Source organism: Sceloporus occidentalis, unplaced genomic scaffold (assembly GCF_023333645.1).
Source record: "Sceloporus occidentalis isolate IW3139 unplaced genomic scaffold, rSceOcc1.0.p SCAF_224, whole genome shotgun sequence".
Classification (NCBI taxonomy): Eukaryota; Metazoa; Chordata; class Lepidosauria; order Squamata; family Phrynosomatidae; genus Sceloporus; species Sceloporus occidentalis.
The window spans coordinates 1,267,345-1,287,945 of NW_028317204.1; the positions used below are offsets into that span (position 1 = coordinate 1,267,345).

The 20,601-nt window shown below is 43.6% G+C and overlaps 1 protein-coding gene across 1 annotated transcript in view; it reads right to left on the reverse strand.

Moving 5' to 3' along the window:
• The window catches only part of LOC149276936 (parathyroid hormone/parathyroid hormone-related peptide receptor-like), a 75,493-nt gene extending 57,706 nt beyond the window's left edge, over positions 1-17,787 (reverse strand). The window contains exons 1-7 of the mRNA XM_089503260.1: positions 17,723-17,787; positions 17,276-17,382; positions 16,321-16,487; positions 6,920-7,060; positions 6,709-6,834; positions 1,868-1,948; positions 1,383-1,488 (exon numbers count right to left, since the gene is read on the reverse strand). Coding sequence (XP_089359386.1) covers positions 1,383-1,488; positions 1,868-1,948; positions 6,709-6,834; positions 6,920-7,060; positions 16,321-16,487; positions 17,276-17,382; positions 17,723-17,787 — 793 coding nt within the window. The remainder of the gene's footprint in view (positions 1-1,382; positions 1,489-1,867; positions 1,949-6,708; positions 6,835-6,919; positions 7,061-16,320; positions 16,488-17,275; positions 17,383-17,722) is intronic.
• Between the last annotated feature and the right edge of the window lie 2,814 nt (positions 17,788-20,601).

A 20,601-nucleotide genomic window follows, 5' to 3' on the forward strand; every position in this document is an offset into this window, starting at 1 on the left:
AAGAAATAAAGTTAGAGTGAGAGAGACGAGAGAGAGATAAGAGAGAGATAAGAGAGAGGAGAGATAAGAGAGAGAGAGAAGATAGCGAGAATAGAGAGAAAAGAGATGAGAGAGAGGAGAGAAGAAGAGAGAAAGAGAGAGAGAGAGAGAGAGAGAGAGAGAGAGAGAGAGAGAGGGAGGGAGAGAAGAGAGAGAGAAAGACAAGAGAGAGAGCGCAGAGAGAAGAGAGAGATAAGAGATAGAGAGGAGAGATAAGAGAGAGATAAGAGATAGAGAGGAGAGATAAGAGAGAGAGAAGATAGCGAGAATAGAGAGAAAAGAGATGAGAGAGAGGGAGAGAAGAGAGAGAGAAAGAGAGAGAGAGAGAGAGAGAGGGAGAGAAGAGAGAGAGAAAGACAAGAGAGAGAGAGAGCAGAGAGAAGAGAGAGAGGGAGAGAGAGAGAAGAGATATAAAGTTATAAATAACAGAATTAGTCGTGTGGAGAAGCACAGCTGGGGCGGCCAGATTTATCTACAAGGCATATGATCCACATACAGCGCTTAGGTTTTTTTTTAAACTTTATTTTTATTCATTTTCTCTAAAAATGGAATAAATAAATAAATATATATATATAGATAATTTATGTTCTACGATGCCGGCAAATAGCGAATTAGAATAAAAGCAAAAAGAGCAGTAGAGCAAAAGAGAAAATGTTTAAGGTTCTTCATCACAGATTCATTTTCCACGATTTATATTCTGCCGGGAAGCCTTTTAGAAAATGGGGCGCTGAGTTCCTGATAATGAATATTATTTCTTAAATCGGAGACCCCGGCCCCGTCGGCTGGGTAACCTATTCAGTCGTTGGTCAGACTCATCGCTCTCTAGTTGACGTTTCCATGTGTCCAAAACATCCCAAAATGTCCTGATTCTGATCTCCCCATCAAGCTGACGGGGACCTGTGTTGTTCCAGCTCTGACCTCCATTGTAGGTTGTATCTCATTTTGCCCCAATAACCCCCTTTATCTGCAGACCTGGAGCCACCATTGCTGTCAGTCATGTGATATTTTGGGTGACTTTCCCTTCTCAATCACAACACTGAGCTGATGCTTTACGGCGATGCTAATGAAGGCCGTTCCTCCATAGACTTTCATTAGTCAGAGGGTCCCATTGGGTGATTAACACTGAGCCATTCTATTATATTGCCACAAGAGCTATGATAGGGAGTCAGGGGGTTTATCCAGTAGATCGGGGCTCAGATAACAGAGCGAGAATCATACAAAACATTATATTATGGGGCAAAAACTACAACTGGGGTAAAAAAAGAACACAGAGCGATATTTATAAACTCTCATACGAGGAATAAACGAATGCTTCCCTCTGAAAGTATTTTTTATAAACTTACCGTGTTGTTTGGGCACTTTGGAGCTTATATGTCTTTCGCACTTTGCTTTGGCTTTCAGTAACAGGAAAATTTGTTCTTCCTTGGTGATGACATCATCGGCATCCACCTGTAAGACGAGAGAAGCAGGGAGGTGAGTACACTGTGTGTAACATACGGGAAACATGCGTTCATATCCCGTCGGGAGCGAGGTAAACGTTCCAGAAATTTGGGATACTGGGACTTGTAGTTCATCATAGCTGGTGTCAGAGCTGATTTATTAAAACAAAGTTCCCAGGTCTCCCTATTTTTGGTTGTTACTCGGAGTCGCGCAGGCTCTCTGCTGGCCCAACTGAAGGTCTAATGCTGGCTGAGGACCAATCTAGTTGGGTTTACATGGGAACTTTCTGGCTCCATCTAGCCGTTGCCCCCCACTGCGGGATGCGGGTGGGAGGTTCCTCTGACATCATCGAGTGCTCTAGCTGACATCAGTAGGTGGTCCCGCTGACGCCAGTAGGTGGTCCTGCTGACGCCAGTAGGTGGTCCCGCTGACGCCAGTAGGTGGTCCCGCTGACGTTACGGGATACACGCTGTGGAGGGGAAAGGGACGGCGTGTAGGGGGGGCCACAAGGCCTCTCCCGCGACCTGGAGTTTCCCTGTAGTGACCCGGAGAAGCAAACACTTCACTCAGAGTCTCTGGGCAAAACCCGGAGGGTCCTCATTTATGGTTCCATGGAAAGACACTGATGTCGTCCGTCATCAGCTCGGTGTCACCCGCAACATCGTCTGATTCCGGAGACGACCCAGGTTTGGAAGGAAACGTTGACTCTGTTGGTCACGGACCCACGACTAAAATAGTTCATTCCAGGAAAAGAACTCAGAAGTTCTGGTATCAGCCCGGCCCTCGCAGACCCTCAGAGACCGTCTCTGACATAAACTTTCCCAAACACTTTGCACGTCTTTGATGTCATACATCGTCTGTAAACAATCATCGGCCAGAATCGTTTTTCCATAAGACGTTCATCTAAATAAACTTTGAATTCGGAACTTTGTGTACTTAAAAAAAAAAAACCAAAAAAAAACAACATAAAAAATGGAATACAAGAGATTAATTAAGGAGATAAATTTAAAAATGTATTACAGATTATTTCCGATATCAGGAAAGTCGCCAAAAAATAGGCCCTTTGTGAAGATCTGAGGTATCTTCACAATTTTCTCCTTTCCTCTAAAGTCTTAATCACATAAAAACTACATAGAATATTTTTGAAGACGTCTGTTCTGTCTCCATGGCAACAACCAATCAGTGCTCGGTTATGCGTCACGTGACAATTAGGCAGTCCCCGAAATTGTACGAATATTGTATGATATAACACTTATTTCTTAATTATTGTCAGACCTAAATATGGGAACTATGTGTGATTTTTTTTTGTTGTCCTCCTAGAAAAAGAGAGACCAAAAATTTGCCTTATTTGGTCTTTTAATATCGTCGTATTTTTAGAAAAAGTTTGCAATAAATCCCCACGGATACGGGAGAAACGCCTAGAATTGACTCGCCCTCGGGCTCCCTGATGGTTATTACAGTTCACCGGTTAACGAGCGACATTATTTAACAAATTAACTCGATTAAACTGATAAATTAGAGCTTTTCTTCCACTTTAACGACGCTTTGTGTGATCGCCTGAGGCTGCCGTCACAAACCGAGCGACGGAGAGAAGAGCGGAGAGACGCGGGCTGCCACCTCTCCTCCCGGAAAGGATAGGTTTGGGGCAAACAAATGATTCGATCACCAAATTACAAGATAAATTCTGTCGCCGGGAATTAATTATCTGATTGGAAACATTGTAGGGAAAAAAAATGACCTAAAAATAGTTCGAAAAAAAACCCACGAATGAATTAAAATAATATCTAAAATATAAAATAATATCACGACTTTCTGTGGTTCTCAGGGCAGATCCTTAGGGGGAGTGGGCACATTTTTGGGGCGATAGCATGAAGGGGCAGATTCCCACGGGAAATAGACATGATTTAAGGGTAGAGGGGTAAATCCCCAGGGTGAATAGGCAGAATCTCAGAGTAGTGGGGTAAAATCTGAGGGTGAACGGGCAGGATCAAAGACTAAAGGGGTAGATTCCCAGGATAAATGGCTATGATGTCAGAGCAAAAAGGCAGGCTCCAAGGGTGAATGGCTATGATGTCAGAGTAAAGGGGCAGGCTCCAAGGGTGAATGGCTATGATGTCAGAGTAAAGGGGCAGGCTCCAAGGGTGAATGGCTATGATGTCAGAGTAAAGGGGCAGGCTCCAAGGGTGAATGGCTATGATGTCAGAGTAAAGGGGCAGGCTCCAAGGGTGATTGACTATGATGTCAGAGTAAAAGGGGCAGGCTCCAAGGGTGAATGGCTATGATGTCAGAGTAAAGGGGCAGGCTCCAAGCGTGAATGGCTATGATGTCAGAGTAAAAGGGGCAGGCTCCAAGGATGAATAGGCAGAATCTCAGAGTGGTGAGGTAAATGCTGGGGGTAAATGGGCAGGATCTCAGCATATAGGGGCAGATTCCTGGCGTGGGATTGGTATATCAGACTCGAACAGGCAGGATCTCCGACTAACGGGTCAGGATCTCAGCGTAAAGGGGCAGTTTCTCACAGTCAATGGGAAGGAACTCAGAGTAAAGGGGCAAATAAGGGGCAAATTATCAAAGTGAATAGGGAGGATTTCAGAGTAAAGGGGCAGAATCCCAAAACAAAAGGCCAAGATCTCAGGGTAAACTGGTAGACTCCCGGAGCGAAAGGGGCAGAATCTCAGAGGAAAGGGTAGGTTCCCGGGACGAATGGGCAGAATCTCAGCACGCTGGGGCAGATTCCCATAACCTCGCACGATCCCTGCCCACCTCACAGAATTTGAACTCCATACACATCGGTTATACCTCTCCCTACAGCTGCCTTTCATTGCCGCCGTCCGGCGATCACACAACATATTAGCCCAGTCTTCACCTACTAATCAACCCTTCCGAGCAGCCGGCAGCATCCGTGGCACAGTGCCACGCCACCACGCACTCGCTCGCTGTCAAACATAACACACGCAGACGCGTAATTATATTTGCAGAGTAAACTGTCACGGTGACGGCCGGCACGCGTTCTTAGATTACAGAATTCATTATTACGTCTGTCTCGTGACAGTTAAAGGGACAGAAGAACAAAACTAGACATTTCATTTCTTGTCACCTTGTTATTACAAGATTTTGTTACATTTTAAATCATATATCATATAATAGTTGATTAACTAATAAAGCCCCCCCCATGTCCATAGTTCTTTAAGATTTTTTTTTTTATGGAAAGACGAGATTTTGATTAAAAGTTTCCATTCGTCCAGGAGGTGAAATCTCGGGACAATTTCTCATAATCTAAAACAGAAGTTTTGGGGGGTTTTTTTAAACTAAAAATGGGGGTTGTTAAGGGGAACAGTCTTCCAACTGAGGTGGTAAAACCTTCAAGCAGCTAGAGAAATGAGTAGATTAAACAGGCCCGATGCTCTAACGTCAGGTACAATTCTAATATTTTAAGTTCTCTTCTTGAATAAATATTTTAATTCATATTTAATAATATTTTAGAACGTTTACATGCGCCAGACACATAGTTTGCCCATGGAGCTTAAAAGCCTCGGGCCTGCCTAGATGGGATAAAAAGTGTTTAAAAAATCCGTGGGTGAATCCATGCCACATATTTTTAATGAGACACGCTATCCAATCAATTTATTTAATAATTTTCATCGATTTTAGGTATTTAAGTTAAGCATTGAAATTATTGCCCTATCTTTTTTTTTTTACTTTTTTTTAACTGATTCAAAAAATTAATTTTCATGGTTTTTTATTTTTATTTATTTATTTTATTTTTTTTACACATTTTTCGCATGTCCATCAGTGCAGCCCAAACTTCGAGAAATGTCATTAAGACCTGAATAAAGTGTTTATTTACATTCTAACATTCTAAATGTTTTGATACAACATTCCAGGGGGGGCGGAGACAGAACTGCAGGATGTCAGCCCAAAGCAATCAATGGAATGCAAATTGCTGTAATTTACTGAAAAATTGTTTTTTTTTGGGGGGGTGGGGCAACAAAGGTCCCTTTAATTCCTTCGGTAGCTAAAGGCTAGAAACTATTTTTCACTGTTTAGCAAGCTAGCCTTTTTTTTTTTTGTATGTTTTTTTTTTTTTTTTGCACAGAAAATGTAAATTCCAAATTCTGAGCTGGAACCCAGTTTTATGTCAAATGAAATTTGACTTGAAAACATTTCTTTTTATGATAAATGATCTGATTGAGCGGAGCCCTCAGCGAGTTTTCTTCCGTGGATGTTCTCAAGGGATCCCACTCGTTTATTTTATCTGGATAATATCATTTCTGTAATGTGGTTTGGCTCATCAAATCGAGCGTAACATACAGCGAGTATGAATCCCGGACTGTCCGAGAGATTGCGGCACGCAAAAGGTTAATCGTATTCAGCGGGATCTAAAAACACCAAACTTTGAAAAGTACAAATTTGGGAAAATAAATAATCGGGCAGCTGTTTAGTTTGGTAACAAATAAAAGGGGCAGTTCGTTTTTTATTGAAGTTTTGATGTTAAGATATAATTGTGACTCTTTTTGGATCGCAGAATTATCAGAGATTCTGGATGAACTCGGAATACTTTGGGGTTTGAGCCCATAAATGCTTTAGGACATCGGAGACAAAAGGAAGGAGGCAGCAGGTGCGGATTAGCATTGCGGCATTGGGGGTAATTGCCCCAGGGCCCCTGGTAGCAGAGGCTACCCGCAGTCACAGGAGCAGAGATACTCTGCAGCCACAGGAGCCGAGATACTCTGCAGTCACAGGAGCAGAGATACTCTGCAGCCACAGGAGCCGAGATACTCTGCAGCCACAGGAGCGGAGATACTCTGCAGTCACGGGAGCGGAGATACTCTGCAGTCACGGGAGCCGAGATACTCTTCAGTCACGGGAGCCGAGATACTCTTCAGTCACGGGAGCCGAGATACTCTGCAGTCACGGGAGCGGAGATACTCTGCAGTCACGGGAGCCGAGATACTCTGCAGTCACGGGAGCCGAGATACTCTTCAGTCACGGGACCCGAGATACTCTTCAGTCACGGGAGCCGAGATACTCTGCAGTCACGGGAGCGGAGATACTCTGCAGTCACGGGAGCGGAGATACTCTGCAGTCACGGGAGCCGAGATACTCTGCAGTCACGGGAGCCGAGATACTCTTCAGTCACGGGAGCCGAGATACTCTGCAGTCACGGGAGCGGAGATACTCTGCAGTCACGGGAGCCGAGATACTCTGCAGTCACGGGAGCCGAGATACTCTGCAGTCACGGGAGCCGAGATACTCTGCAGTCACGGGAGCCGAGATACTCTGCAGCCACAGGAGCCGAGATACTCTGCAGTCACAGGAGCAGAGATACTCTGCAGTCACGGGAGCCGAGATACTCTGCAGTCACAGGAGCAGAGATACTCTGCAGTCACGGGAGCCGAGATACTCTGCAGCCACAGGAGTGGAGATACTCTGCAGTCACAGGAGCCGAGATACTCTGCAGTCCAGAAACCCGCAGCCATCCCTTCTCTGGACACAGGTACGCGGTCCCTCTGATGTCGGAGGACGGTCCCGTGGACGCTGGCAGGCGGTCCGCTAGTATCAGTGGACTGTCCCGCTGGAGCTGTGGAAGGGGAATTGGCCTTTGATTGAGGGGACGTGTGTGGGGAGTGGGGAGTGGGGAGTGGGACGTTCTCCCAATTTCTCAAAATGCTGAGGGTATGGAAAGGATTTTTAAAAAGGTAGAAATTCCTCTTTACAAGTGAAATTTGTAAATGTAATTTTCCACTGCAAGTTGCTGCCCAATAGCATGTCTAAAAAAAAAATCTGAGCTTCTCTTTAAATATTCTACAAAAATGTTTTCTTTTAAAAAAAATAAATAAATGTTAAGAGGAGATTATTAATAAACAACGATAGAAAAAAAATAGGGATTTTTTTTTAATTCAGACTTCTCACCCAGTCTTCAGGAGGAATTTCAAAAACGTGGGACACAAATTTAGAAAATGATTAGTTGATTGGAAAGGCATCTGCTAAAATCAGGGGCTTAGCTATATTAAGCTGGTCCCGCTATGGCACCAGAGGCTTTCACAGGCAATAAATCTGTTAACCACGGAGTTTAAACAATTTGTCCTCCTTGAAGTTTTATCTAAAGTATTTAACACATACGGGCACATCTAATGCACATTACTATAAAAAAAACAAAAAAAAACTTTTTATACACATGCATCTGTTAGCAGTGCCCACATAAGCATTTTATTTTATATATAATGTATATATATATAATATATATATATACTGTTATAAATCTTTATATATACTATACTATATATTTTACATTTATTTTTTATGTATATATTCTAAAATATAATTTTTTATGTATATTATTAAATTATAAATATATTTATCTTTTTTATTTTTTAGATATTTACATTTTATTAAAATTTAATGTTAAGTTTCACATCTATTTTAAATTTTATATATATATATATTTTAAATCTATATATTTTTAACATATATATAATGTAAAATAGATATATATTTTTAAAACATATATATAAAATTTAAAATAGATATGAAACTTAAAATAATATTTTAATAAAATGTAAATATCTCAAAAATAAAAAAGGTAAATATATTTATAATATAATAATATACATAAAAATATATATTTTTATTAAAAAAATGGGTGTTTATATATATTTTAGTTTGTGAATACTGTTTTTTTTCCTTTGAATATTGATTGCTTAAAGTTTTGTCATTTTTCTCTTGTGTTTCACAGTTTTGTACACTAAATAAACCCATGTACTGCTGATTGTTGTTGATTGGTCGAGGCAGCCTTTGTGAGGGTGGGGGGAGGATGGGAGAGAAGGTTTAAAGGGAGAGTGACCCGGAAGCATAAGAAAGGGTTAAGGCTCGGGGGGGGGGTTGTACATTTGCAAAAACCACAGTTTTACTGAGAAAAACAATTTTATTAATAGAAATGTTATGAAATGCTTTTTCTTGGACTAAAAATGACAAGTTATGTGGGCGTGTATGTTGGCTACGGCTGCAATGGTTATTCCAACAAATAAGAATAATTTCATGTCAGTTACAATTTTAGTCTAATATTTGTCATTTTTTTAATTTAAATTTTTTTTAAAACAAACATTTTCTTAAATATTCCTGCCTTATTGGAAAAAAAAAAAGAATTATGGAAAAAATGTTTTGTTAGATAACATAATGTCTTGTTATTTATTTGTTCTGAGGAACATCACCAAGTTCAGCTAAGCTTATGAAGCACTAAGTACCGCCGCAGAATAAATCATTTTCCTTATTTTTAAAATATTTGCTAATTTTTCACGTGAAGTATTTGGAACATGCACCATGCTGCGCGCTGTGTTCCCCCGATGACATCATCAGAAAAAAAAAAACATATTCTGAAATTCATTAACAAATGGAATGCAGACAGATGTTGTTTTGTTCAAAAACATTTCAAAAAAAATGTTTTAATTAATTTGCTTAATAGTCCATAAAAATGTATTATGGCGCGTTTTCATCACAATACTGTTATTCACTTTTTATTATAATAATCCGTATTTTTTTTTCCAAATAATGTTAGTTATAAAGACGTGCATTTAAAAATATAGAAAAAAAAATATGTATGAAAAATAGATAATTAAAAAATATAGTCTTTTTAAGAAGCTGTTTTTGAATGACCGGGTGAACCACATGTGGCTATCCCTCTTCTGGGGGAGTGGCTTCGTTTAAGGGCAGGGCTTGCTGTTTATAAGGGTGGGGCTATCTGAATCCAGGGGCGGGCTAGCCCCAGACACTCTTTAGTGGAAGGGAACTGGGTGGGGAGACCCATTCGGCCCCCATCTAATCTGCCTGTTTTTTTCAGCTTTAAAGACTCAAACCTAAATCAGTCGTTGGTCTCGTCTTAGATTCAGGAGCCGTACGTCTATCCCATGCATGTTTCATACCCTCACTGTATTACCCTCTATCACTTATGCAGGGAGGCTGTTCCACTTATCCACCACCCTCTCAGTAAAGTAAAACTCCCTTCTGTTCCATCTCAGTCTCTGACTCTCTAGTGTTAGATTCTGGCCTCTTGTTGTAACTTTCAAGCTGATGCCTGAGTTTACTTTCCCTTTAAGGATTCTTCCTTAACAGGAAGGCCTACAACAGGAAGTAGGGAGAGCGCTGGGAAATCTCTTCCCCCTGCGAACCTGCAACAACACAAAATTGTTTTAAATATTTTCATGTCCAAACTATTTTTATGGAAATTTGGAAATCTTTAACAAACAAATCCTCTTTGACCAATTAAATAGATCATTATTGATTTGGTAAAAAGCCATTTTTTTCTTTTCTAAATCACACAAGACAACATTGCTTGAGCTCAACTTAACCTGCCAGAATTTTTGGGTAGAGAAATCCGGGAATATCTGTTTCCAAGTAGAAAATGTTCGGAATACAGCCAGACTTAAGAGAGAGCGAGATAGAGATTCTATCCAGGACCCATAAACGAACGTTCATTTTGGCGTTTCTTCCCCTGAGAAGCACATGGGGCAATTATGATAATATGTTCTGGAATTTCCATTTCATTGGCGCATCTCCCAGCCACTAAAATAAACCCCAGCTCTCCAAGGAGCCTCCTTATTCATCCCCGTTTATGGGGCTCATTTTCAGAAATAACACGGCAGTTTTTTGTAAAAAAAAATTCCTTGGCCCTTTTTCCAGATATAGAGAAAAGCAAATAGACTGAAACGGCACCAATACAACAGCCCAGGTAAATATTTGCGTGCCACGACCTCCCCACCTAAGGGGCATTGAGTGCAGCTACTTACCGGGGCTACACCCCTTAATATATAAAAAGACCCCCCAAAAAAGGAGCAACACAGTGGGATTCTCCTTCATACCCTCGCCCTATGTTTGCGAAAAAAGATACATTTATAATTTATAAAGAAACCCAAAAACCATGATGGAAGACACCCTCTAACTGGTGCCAAACCGGCTCATGACCTATCAGTAAAACCCTAGTAATGGGCACAACCAGTACAACCAGTGCGGTACAACCAGTACCCATTTATATAGGACTCAGGAAAGCCGGGGGGCCATGGCCTTCTTGTTGGCTCTTGTGGCCCGCTAACCAAAGCTGGGCCCTAACAGCCTGCCATACGGGACTGGACCCTCGTGGACTTTGGGGCCCAGATGTCCTCTTTCCTGAGAATGGGGCCCACTGCCCAACTCCTGGACCTTCGTTAATTTTACCACCCTGGAGTGGGTCAGATGATGCCCCCCAACTGGCCCATGTTCCCTGCTGCCCGCAAAAAAGTGAGGCAGCTATGTCCTGCGAACACCGGGACACTCGGGAGGTATGTCAGGACGATTTACCGAAAGGCATTTTAAATTATTCACGTAACGGAGCCCGAGGAAGGCCTTTCAATAAGTCCGCAGCGTCGAATTTTCTCACCTATTTCTCGGGCTTTTTCCTGTTCGTCTCTGAGGGGGCCCCCGGGGGGATTAAACGCAATTTACTGGAACATTTTTTTGTGGGAAGCAAAACCATTTGCAACAAAAAAATAAAAAAACGAGCAATTTATTACGTATGAAATACGCATTTAAGGCTTGTTTTCCTTCCCTTTCCTTATTCCGCGATGCAAGCAGAGGAACCTTTCAGTCAGTCTGAATCGAGACTCGAGGCAAACGTGACACAGGGCGAAAGCGCTCTAAAGAGACGGACAAACACAGATCCGGTGAACTGACCAGAAATTACCAGAAATCTCCCAAAAATGGATTCATGACACACTTTTCTAAAGACATCAGGCTCGCTGTAGACTTTAACTGCCAAGTCACATTTATAAGGATTCTAAGAGCGTTTTAGCAGCAGAAACACCTGGAATGAAAGATTTCCAACTAGAATCATCATACGTTTCCTTTTTTTACCTCAGCCCCATAATGTTTTCAGGCAGCTGCATATCAGCCGTTTGTATGATTCTCGCTCTGTTATCTGATCCCCGATCTACTAAACCCCCCGACTCCTTATCATACTGCCTGTGGGAGACAATAGAACGGCTCAGTCTTAATCACCCAGGCGGACTCTCAGACTAATGATAGTCTATGGAGGGACGGACTTCATTAGCAATTGCCATAAAGCATCAGCTCAGTGTGGTGTTTGAGCCGGGAAAGTCACCCCCAAATATCACATGACTGACAGCGACGGCGGCTCCAGATCTGCAGATAAAGGGGGTTTATTGGGACACAATTAGATAAAAAAACAGGTTTTTGTCAATATTGACCAACATTACTGTATACAGGGACTGTTCTCGGCTATGCAAATGCATTTTAAAATCAGGAAGACTGAAAAAGATTGGAAAAAAAATTCCCAAAATAAACAATACCTCTTTCTAAGCCACCCTCTTGATGCGCCTCTTTTGGGGCCAAAGGGCCGATTTTACCCAGCCGCGATTGGGTCCATACAGGTACTGGCTGTGAAAAACAAGTTACTACCAGTAAATATGCATTCATCACATGTTCAGTTCCCACACAGATTGTTTTGGTAAAAAGTGTTTGAAGCTTTCATTTCCCCGTCGATCGCTTCCCTGCCCCTCTGACGGGGTCCATAGGTTTTTCCGACCGCGTGGAGACAGCTGATTGACTTCAGCTTCCTCCGTTTACCAATCACAGTCTTTAACCCCCCCAAAAATTCATATTCATAAGTATTTGGCAGCTGCAGACGTCGTGTTCAGCGGCGTCATCTAAAATGCAAATGGCGGCTACTACTCCATGTGGATCATCGCACCGTCTGAGAAAACTATTCACGAGTCGCTATTAATCCTAATTGAAATGCGCATTGAAACAGGGGACTTGTACTTAGCTGCCACTAGGCTCAGATCGTCCATGGCTACTGGTGGTGGCAGAATGATACCCACGGGGGGGGGCCAGCATGGGCTATAGTGGGCCCTGACTGTTGTGCGGAGGAGGGGTAGGATTTTTGGCGGGAATTTCGGGGGTGGAGTTGGGGAAGATTATATAAGTGGCTGCTTTCCCGGGCTCAGGAACCATTCTTGTGGTTAGCTTACCTGGTTGCGAGTCCCACCCTCCCTCCCTTTTTCTTTTGTTTGTTGGTTTGTGTCGTTTGTCACAGTCTGTGGGGCGGCAGCTTGCCAGGTATCCAGGGGGTTAATGTGGTGGTAAGTGAATGGTTGGTAACATCTGGTGGGAGGTTCTTGGCTGTCAGTGCTGGAACCTCAGGTCAGGGTGGGGGCTTCCTTAAGTGGCATTTGGTTATGGCACCTGGATTGCTTGGCAAGCTTGGGTGTTTATTGTATATATTTACATGTTGGTGTTTTGAGTCGTTGTCGTTGTTAACGCACCGATGTTTATTGTTTCAGGTTTTGGCGTGACTATGACTCTAATAAATAAAATTGGCTGTGGCCTTTTCTCATCCATATTTATGGTGCGTGGTGTCATTATTGGGGGGTTTTTAATGGGGAGTTAAGCCTAGCCCGAAAATCGAAGCTACAACAGTCAAGTGCGCCAACCCCATATCGTCCACCACGCACGCTTACAAAACAGGAGGAGGTAGTGTGTGTGTGTGTGGGGGGGGCGGAAGACTCTCCGAACATTCTAAGCGAGCCTGATTGGCTACTTAGTACTCTAATTTGGAACTTTGATAAGAATTAAGAAAGTGCAGTTTGTTCTTCATATCCCACCAACCCTGAAAGAGTTACTTAACATACACAGTACCCCAGCGCTGGCGTTCACGGTGACTTAAGGTGAGAAATCTCTTTCCCCGGGGCACCGAGCCAAATATATCAGCTTTTAGCTGCAAAGTGTTCTGAAATGGGAAATGGACGGATATATTGAGCAAACATTCATAAACGTAACCTGCAGAAACCTTCACCCCATAACGGCACCTTCTCTGTACACAATATCAACCGGGGGAGGGGGGGGGGCATTGTGAATATGGAAAAATATTCAGAACTGGCGCGGGATTTCTAAGGTCAACCGAGTGAACACATATACAACTTTTTTTTGTGGTTTTTTTTTTCTGGAGTCCTTCACCAGTTACAAAAAAACATTACGAATTTATGAAACAGACGCGAAATATGCCTCCGAAAGCTTGGTCCATCAATTTATCAATTTTACTAAAACACCTGCTATTAAAACCTGCTATTATTATTAAAATTATTTTTTCCCTGTTATTTAGAGTATTTTTTTCTTAATATAAATCAGTTCTCTTTTAGTTAGCAGGAGGGTTTTTTTATGTAAAATATATATATATTTCTTTTTAGATACTGAAACACCTGCTATTAAAACATAATTTTTTTCCGTTATTTACAGTATTTTTTTTTTTTTTAACATTATTGGTTCTCTTTTAGTTAGCAGGAGGTTTCTTTTTATAAAAAAAAAAAATTTAGGGGAATTAAATTTTTTTTTTTTTTTTTTTTCCCCTGTTCTGGGAATTTATAAGAGAAGCAGGCAGTTTTTGCCTTAAGCCCCTGAAAGACGTTACATCTACGACTGTGCCCGATCCACATGCGCAGCTCTCGGAGCAGATAAACGGAGAAGGACGTGAAACGAATCGCGTTAGTTCTGCGAATACGTAAAGCTTTTGAAGACTCGCAGAAACTAATTACTTCTCTATCTCCGCAGAAAATCCGAGGAGGGCGGCACAGTGACTGCAATTCACCCCCCCGGCTCGATGACGGGGGAATTGTTCTGAAATGAAAATTACCCAGAAATTGGATTTCCTTTTTTTTCGCTCAATGAGTTAGTCTTTCATCGTTGTTTTGACACGTTTTTAGCAAATCGCTCAGGGAATCATCCAAAGAGGCTCCAGGAAGAGAAATGTTACTGGAAGCCCCAGCGATATTTACCGGAGCTGGATAATAGTCCACCGGAGACAAGCGGAGAGCTCTGTGTATTTAGGGGCCCTTATTACAATAATAATAATAATAAAAAATTATAATAATAAGTGAAATTATAAAAAATAACATAATATGCCCCATAATGGGATTTGGGAGTAGCCACCTTTTTTGTAGGCTTGATACTTAACAGAGCGGCCACGTAACTTATAATAGCAGACTAAAAAATACTTTTATTCCTTTTTGCAGTTTTCTTACCCCAGTTGTAGTTTTTGCCCCATAATATTCTGTTTTCAGGCAGCTGCATATCAGCCGTTTGTATGATTCTCGCTTTGTTATCTGACCCCCCGATCTACTAAACCCCCCGACTCCTTATCATACTGCCTGTGGGAGACAATAGAACGGCTCAGTCTTAATCACCCAGTCGGACTCTCTGACTAATGAAAATCTATGGAGGAACGGACTTCATTAGCATCGCCATAAAGCATCAGCTCAGTGTGGTGTTTGAGCCGGGAAAGTCGCCCCAATTTAATTATCATTAAAAGGCAACAAATTTGGAAATAATAAATGCAGGATTCTCCAAAATAAAAGATGTTGACAACCACTGTGGTACTCAATGGGTTAGAATTGGATAATGGGACTGGATGATGACATCATCAGTAAACCTCTTCTCCCCAATCAATTCTTACAGACTCCGGGAGGCTGCCTGCGCTCGACTCGGAGGCTGGCAATTTCTGAACGGTTTATAATTTACCAGACTCCGCTGGGAAAAACCTAAATATATAAATATAAGAAAATGTTACAACTCGATTTATCTTCCGCCAGTAAAAAAATGTGTTTTCTAAAAATAATGATAATAAAAAAAATTCCTGTTCGGTGGCATTACATTTTATTCACAAATGAGAGATGGCACGTGCCTCGGGGTGATACTTTACACTGTCCACCGGCTCAAGCGCTTCGTATCAGCTTGTCACAACGGGTTATCGCTCGAATGAGCTACAGAACCAAGAAATACGGGTCAAAGTACCAGAAAGACAGGAAAGCAAATATCCCCCTTCATATCCTCATTCTTAAAGAAAAAGGAACCAGACAAGGAATCGGCCCCCATCCGGCCCCCGTCTAGTCGCCCGTTTCTTCCCGCTGTGAAGACAAAACCCTTAATCAGTCGTTGGTCTCGTCTTAGATTCAGGAGCCGTATGTCTATCCCATGCATGTTTAATACCCTCACTGTATTACCCTCTACCCACCTCTGCTGGGAGTAATAACCACCCCCGGCGGGGCTGGAAGAGCTAACTTGTGGCCCTCAGCTTCAGAAGGTTGCGAGGAGGCCACGTCGGAGCTGCAATGGAGGTCCACTCAACAGCAGCACAGACCTCCATAGCTTTTACCCCATCCCTGGACTGGTCACAGGAGATCAGCGGACCCCCCGCCCCCAACCGGACCATGGCCAGAAAAGTTGATTCAGAACCAAGCATTAGACGACTCGTCTCACAAATGACCCCAACATTGAAATGATGTCCTCAAAGAAATCCAAATGTTTCTATCGTTCTCTCTCTACTGTCACTCGACGGTTCGCATCTCTCCCCGACGGTTTGTCTTTGACGGCTTCCCGTCAGCTGTCAGATGCGGCCCTGTGATTCAGCCGCAATTAACTGCAACTTTGTAACTCGCGGCAGGTACCGCTAACTCTCAATTAAGTGGGAGTCTCCGAGAGAGAACATCTGAAAAGGGATGACAATGTATAAAAAATAAAAAAAAACACAGTCACGGCCCCCGACAGGGAGAACGCACGTTCCCGACACTATTTTAAGAATTTCTAAAGTAGAGGTGTCTGTGGAACAAAAAAACATGGCAAATTATGCATTTTCTATGTTATTATTTTTTACATTTTTCAGCTAGGGGTGGAAATGGTCAGCACTCCCTGAGCACTGCCAAGGAGGTCAACTCAAGACCCAGACCTTCTCGCTGACCTTCTGGTTGGAGCTAGGCAGGGGAAGGAGACTTGGGCTTGGTCCACTGTGGCTCCTCATCGCACTTGGCCCAAGCCACTTGGACCCTTGTACACGTCAGAGGAACGTTGTGTCTTGACTTCCCATATTGGTGGAATGAGTCTGATGTCCTCACGGACATTCTTCCAAGTGAGCGGCAGAGCAGGGCGACGGTGCCCCAGTAAACTCTGACTACTCGCCACTTTTTGTGTCACTTAGGGAAAACACATCAGGATATTACATAAGCACTCATGACATCACAGCGCATGCACATTTATGGAAATATTGTGACAGTAACAGGTAGACACCACCTTCTTTCCCCCCAAATCTTTGCCACCATAGAAGTTACCCAATAGAGTGTCCCAGACTTTTGGTCCTTCATTCTATGCCACCTGCTTCTTTCCTCTCTCCATCTCATCCTCTTTTTTTCTCATTGTCTCCCTCCATATCCTTCCCCCACACTTCTCATTCTTCCTCTCCTCCCCTCTTTCCCTCTCTCCCCTTTTCCCCTCACCACCTGTGATCCTTTTTTAAAAATATTTGTATTTTTTTAGGGGCATAAATCCCAGAGATTTATAACTCCCCCTCCGCGTGGCACGGCTGACCTACCGCAACCGCTACTGTTTTTTCTTTTTTCTTTTATTTATTTCCAGTAAGGCCGTATAATGCGCCATGACGTGGAAACACGATCTCCTTCCGATAGTAAACAAAACCTACAACTGGAAATAAACGTTTTCTTCTCCGCAATGCCCATTATGTTATTAGTTAGAATAAAATTGTTTCCAAATGAATAGGCGTGCATTTTTTTTTGGGGGGGGGGGGGGTGGGGGGGGCTCCGTCTCGGGGTATGAATAGCTGTGTGGTATAGAAAATGGCTTCCAGATGTTTGACCACAGCCAGCGCGGGTGGGGGTGGGGGGCGGGGGGGGTTCTTCTGGGTTTCTCTTTCTACTTTTTGCAAAAAAAAAACAAACAGAGGAATGACTCGGCGGGCTCGGCGCACCACAGCGGGCTGGCTTCTCTTCTCCTGCGATGAAGAACTCCATAACAAACATGGCCGCCATGTCACACGAGCAGCTCCGGGCGTCCTTTCCGACCATCCAGCTGGTTCTTTACGTAGGAAAGCACACAGGGTGATCGTACAGAAAATTGGAATAATTTTATTTTCATTTATTCCTATAAATTTAGTTCTGGTGAAACGTTTGGAATATGGCCTTATCACCATAGCGACCGGTGAAATACACTTGCTGATTGGACCATTCTTTTGGTTGCCAAAGCAGCACTTTCTAAAAAAAAGTGTTCTGGTATCAGGATCCAGCTTGGGTTGGATTTTACACCAGATGTTTTCCGTGTCTTAATACAGAGGAGCCAGGACCGGCCCGGCCCCCTGGCACGTGGGGCAAATGCCTGGCGGGCCGCTGGCCGCTGGCCGACAGCGACACACACTCACCCCGATCTGCCCGCTCCAGCAGCGTATTGGATGCTGCGGTGCGAGGCCCGGATCCGACCGGCCATACTCTACATCATCAGGTGGCCACTGGCCTTAAAGTGCCAGAGCTGCCCAATCATAGCCAGGCCGATCCAAAGAGGAGCCTTCTGAGAACAGCCGCTTCTTCTGCCGAATATCAGCTTCTTTACTCTCATTTTTAGTCCCAAAACAAGGAAATTTTAAGGAAATAAAAATATTTAGGATTTCCGCCGCCTGATGAAGGTTCAGTTCGTTGGCCATGTAGCTGTTTTGGGTTTTTTTAATCGTATTTTTGGGGGGGTTTTATTATAAATTTGCACACCGAATACATTTTTTGAAATAAAAACTATTACAATAATGGTCTTAAAGCGTCCCCAATTTAATGCAATTTTATTCAAGAGAAACACGGAAATAGATACCGTGTGTTCCCTGAGAGTCTCGAAGTATGTTCTGAAATTGCCTGATTTTCTGGCTTTTTTCAATGTTTTTTACATTAGGAAGTCATCAAAAAGTCAACTTAACTTTGAGTTAACTTTTTAGAGGAAGTTGGTTTTCTTTTTTTTTTCTTATAAATATGTTTTGCTGTAAATTCCAAGTTCTTCTCAGTTAATTGCATCGGCTGGAACACCTTTCCCGAAATTACAATAATTACAGCTGCTGATTGCTTTAGAAATGAGAAAACTGTTGTTTCCCCGGGGTTAAAAAGGTCCATTATTCTCCAGCGCACCTGTCAATCAATCTGTCCGTCTATCTGTCCGTCTATCCGTCTGTCTATCTATCTATTTATTCAGTGGCTGATTAGTTAAGGCAGCCTTTGTAATGTTGGGGGAGGGGAGAGAGATCCACTTCTCACTTCTCTAGAGTGAAACAGCGTTAAATTTTTTCCAAAACAACCACTTTGATTGGAAAACAATCTGTTTTAGTAAAATTGAGTTCCGCTATAAGCTAAGAAGATGATGGTTCCCCTTTAAGGCCCGGGCTCTCTGTCGGGTGGTGTGCTATGTCGGGGCGCGTGTTCTATCGGATGCTCTGTCGAGTCGGGCGCTCTGTCGGGTAGAACATTCTGTCGGGTTGCGTGTTCTGTCGGGTCGGGCTCTCTGTCCGGTTGCGTGGTCTGTCGGTTTCTGTCGGGTCGGGCTCTCTGTCGGTCTCTGTCGGGTCGGGCTCTCTGTCGGTCTCTGTCGGGTCGGGCTCTCTGTCGGGTCGGGCTCTCTGTCGGTCTCTGTCGGGTCGGGCTCTCTGTCGGTCTCTGTCGGGTCGGGCTCTCTGTCGGTCTCTGTCGGGTCGGGCTCTCTGTCGGTCTCTGTCGGGTCGGGCTCTCTGTCGGGTCAGGCTCTCTGTCGGTCTCTGTCGGGTCGGGCTCTCTGTCGGGTCAGGCTCTCTGTCGGTCTCTGTCGGGTCGGGCTCTCTGTCGGGTCAGGCTCTCTGTCGGTCTCTGTCGGGTCGGGCTCTCTGTCGGTCTCTGTCGGGTCGGGCTCTCTGTCGGTCTCTGTCAGGTCGGGCTCTCTGTCGGGTCAGGCTCTCTGGTCGGTCTCTGTCGGGTCGGGCTCTCTGTCGGGTCAGGCTCTCTGTCGGTCTCTGTCGGGTCGGGCTCTCTGTCGGGTCAGGCTCTCTGTCGGTCTCTGTCGGGTCGGGCTCTCTGTCGGGTCAGGCTCTCTGTCGGTCTCTGTCGGGTCGGGCTCTCTGTCGGGTCAGGCTCTCTGTCGGTCTCTGTCGGGTCGGGCTCTCTGTCGGGTCAGGCTCTCTGTCGGTCTCTGTCGGGTCGGGTCCTCTGTCGAGTCGCACTCTATAGACTCGGCGTCGGCTCGGTAATTGGTTACGTTGGCGTCGGATGTCACTCCTATCCTACTCTTGTATTCAGCCCGGCATTCACAGGCATTTACATATTAAATGCACCGGCATACATTGTGTCGCCAGGATTATGCTGTGAATGCGTTTGTTACAATAAAGATAATTTACAGGAAGGACGTTAAGAATAAATAATTTAATACACGGAATTCTAGATTTAATGCTTTCCTCCGGCAACAAAACATTTCGACTCAACAAAAGGGCTGGGACTGTGTAGGAAGTCGATGCGGCACAGCTGGGGTAGAAACAGAGCCGGGGTAACACACGGCCCACACAAGCATTTTGGATATATATATATATAGATATTGTTTATCTTTACTGAGAGGGTGGTAGATAAGTGGAACAGCCTCCCGGCAGAGGTGGTAGAGGGTAATACAGTGAGGGTATTAAACATGCATGGGATAGACATACGGCTCCTGAATCTAAGACGAGACCAACGACCGATTAAGGTTTGAGTCGTTACAGCAGGAGAAACGGGCGACTAGACGGGGGCCGGATGGGGGCCGATCTGTTTAGGTCTCTGTGCTTCTCGCGCACGCTGCACTTTTCAAATTCAATTTAAATAAATTTATAATAATAATAATAATAACAAAGAACAGTAAATGTATATCCAGTTTCCAGCTCAAAACTCCAACTCCCATCATCCCCGGCGCTGTTTGAATATTGTGCGCTTTCTTCCAATTGTTAAGTTGCTGGTTGTTGCTGATTGGTTCAGGCAGCCTTTTGTAAGGGGGAGGGGACTTCTGGACAGGAAGTTGATGGGATAATGCTGGCTGTGCCACAGGCTGCCACCGACCTCAGCTCCCCTAAGATGAAATAGCCACTTAAGGACTTAAGAACTAAAATCCCGCATTTTAATCAATGAATTTAGTGATTTTTCACCAAAATTCCCTTTTAACCCTTTAAAAATGAATCAGCGCAACTAGGCGTTACGCTCCTTATAAAAACTTTTTATGTTTTATTGATTTAAGGCACAGGGTCGCTCGGACGGCGGGTCGGGGAGGTAAAGGTTA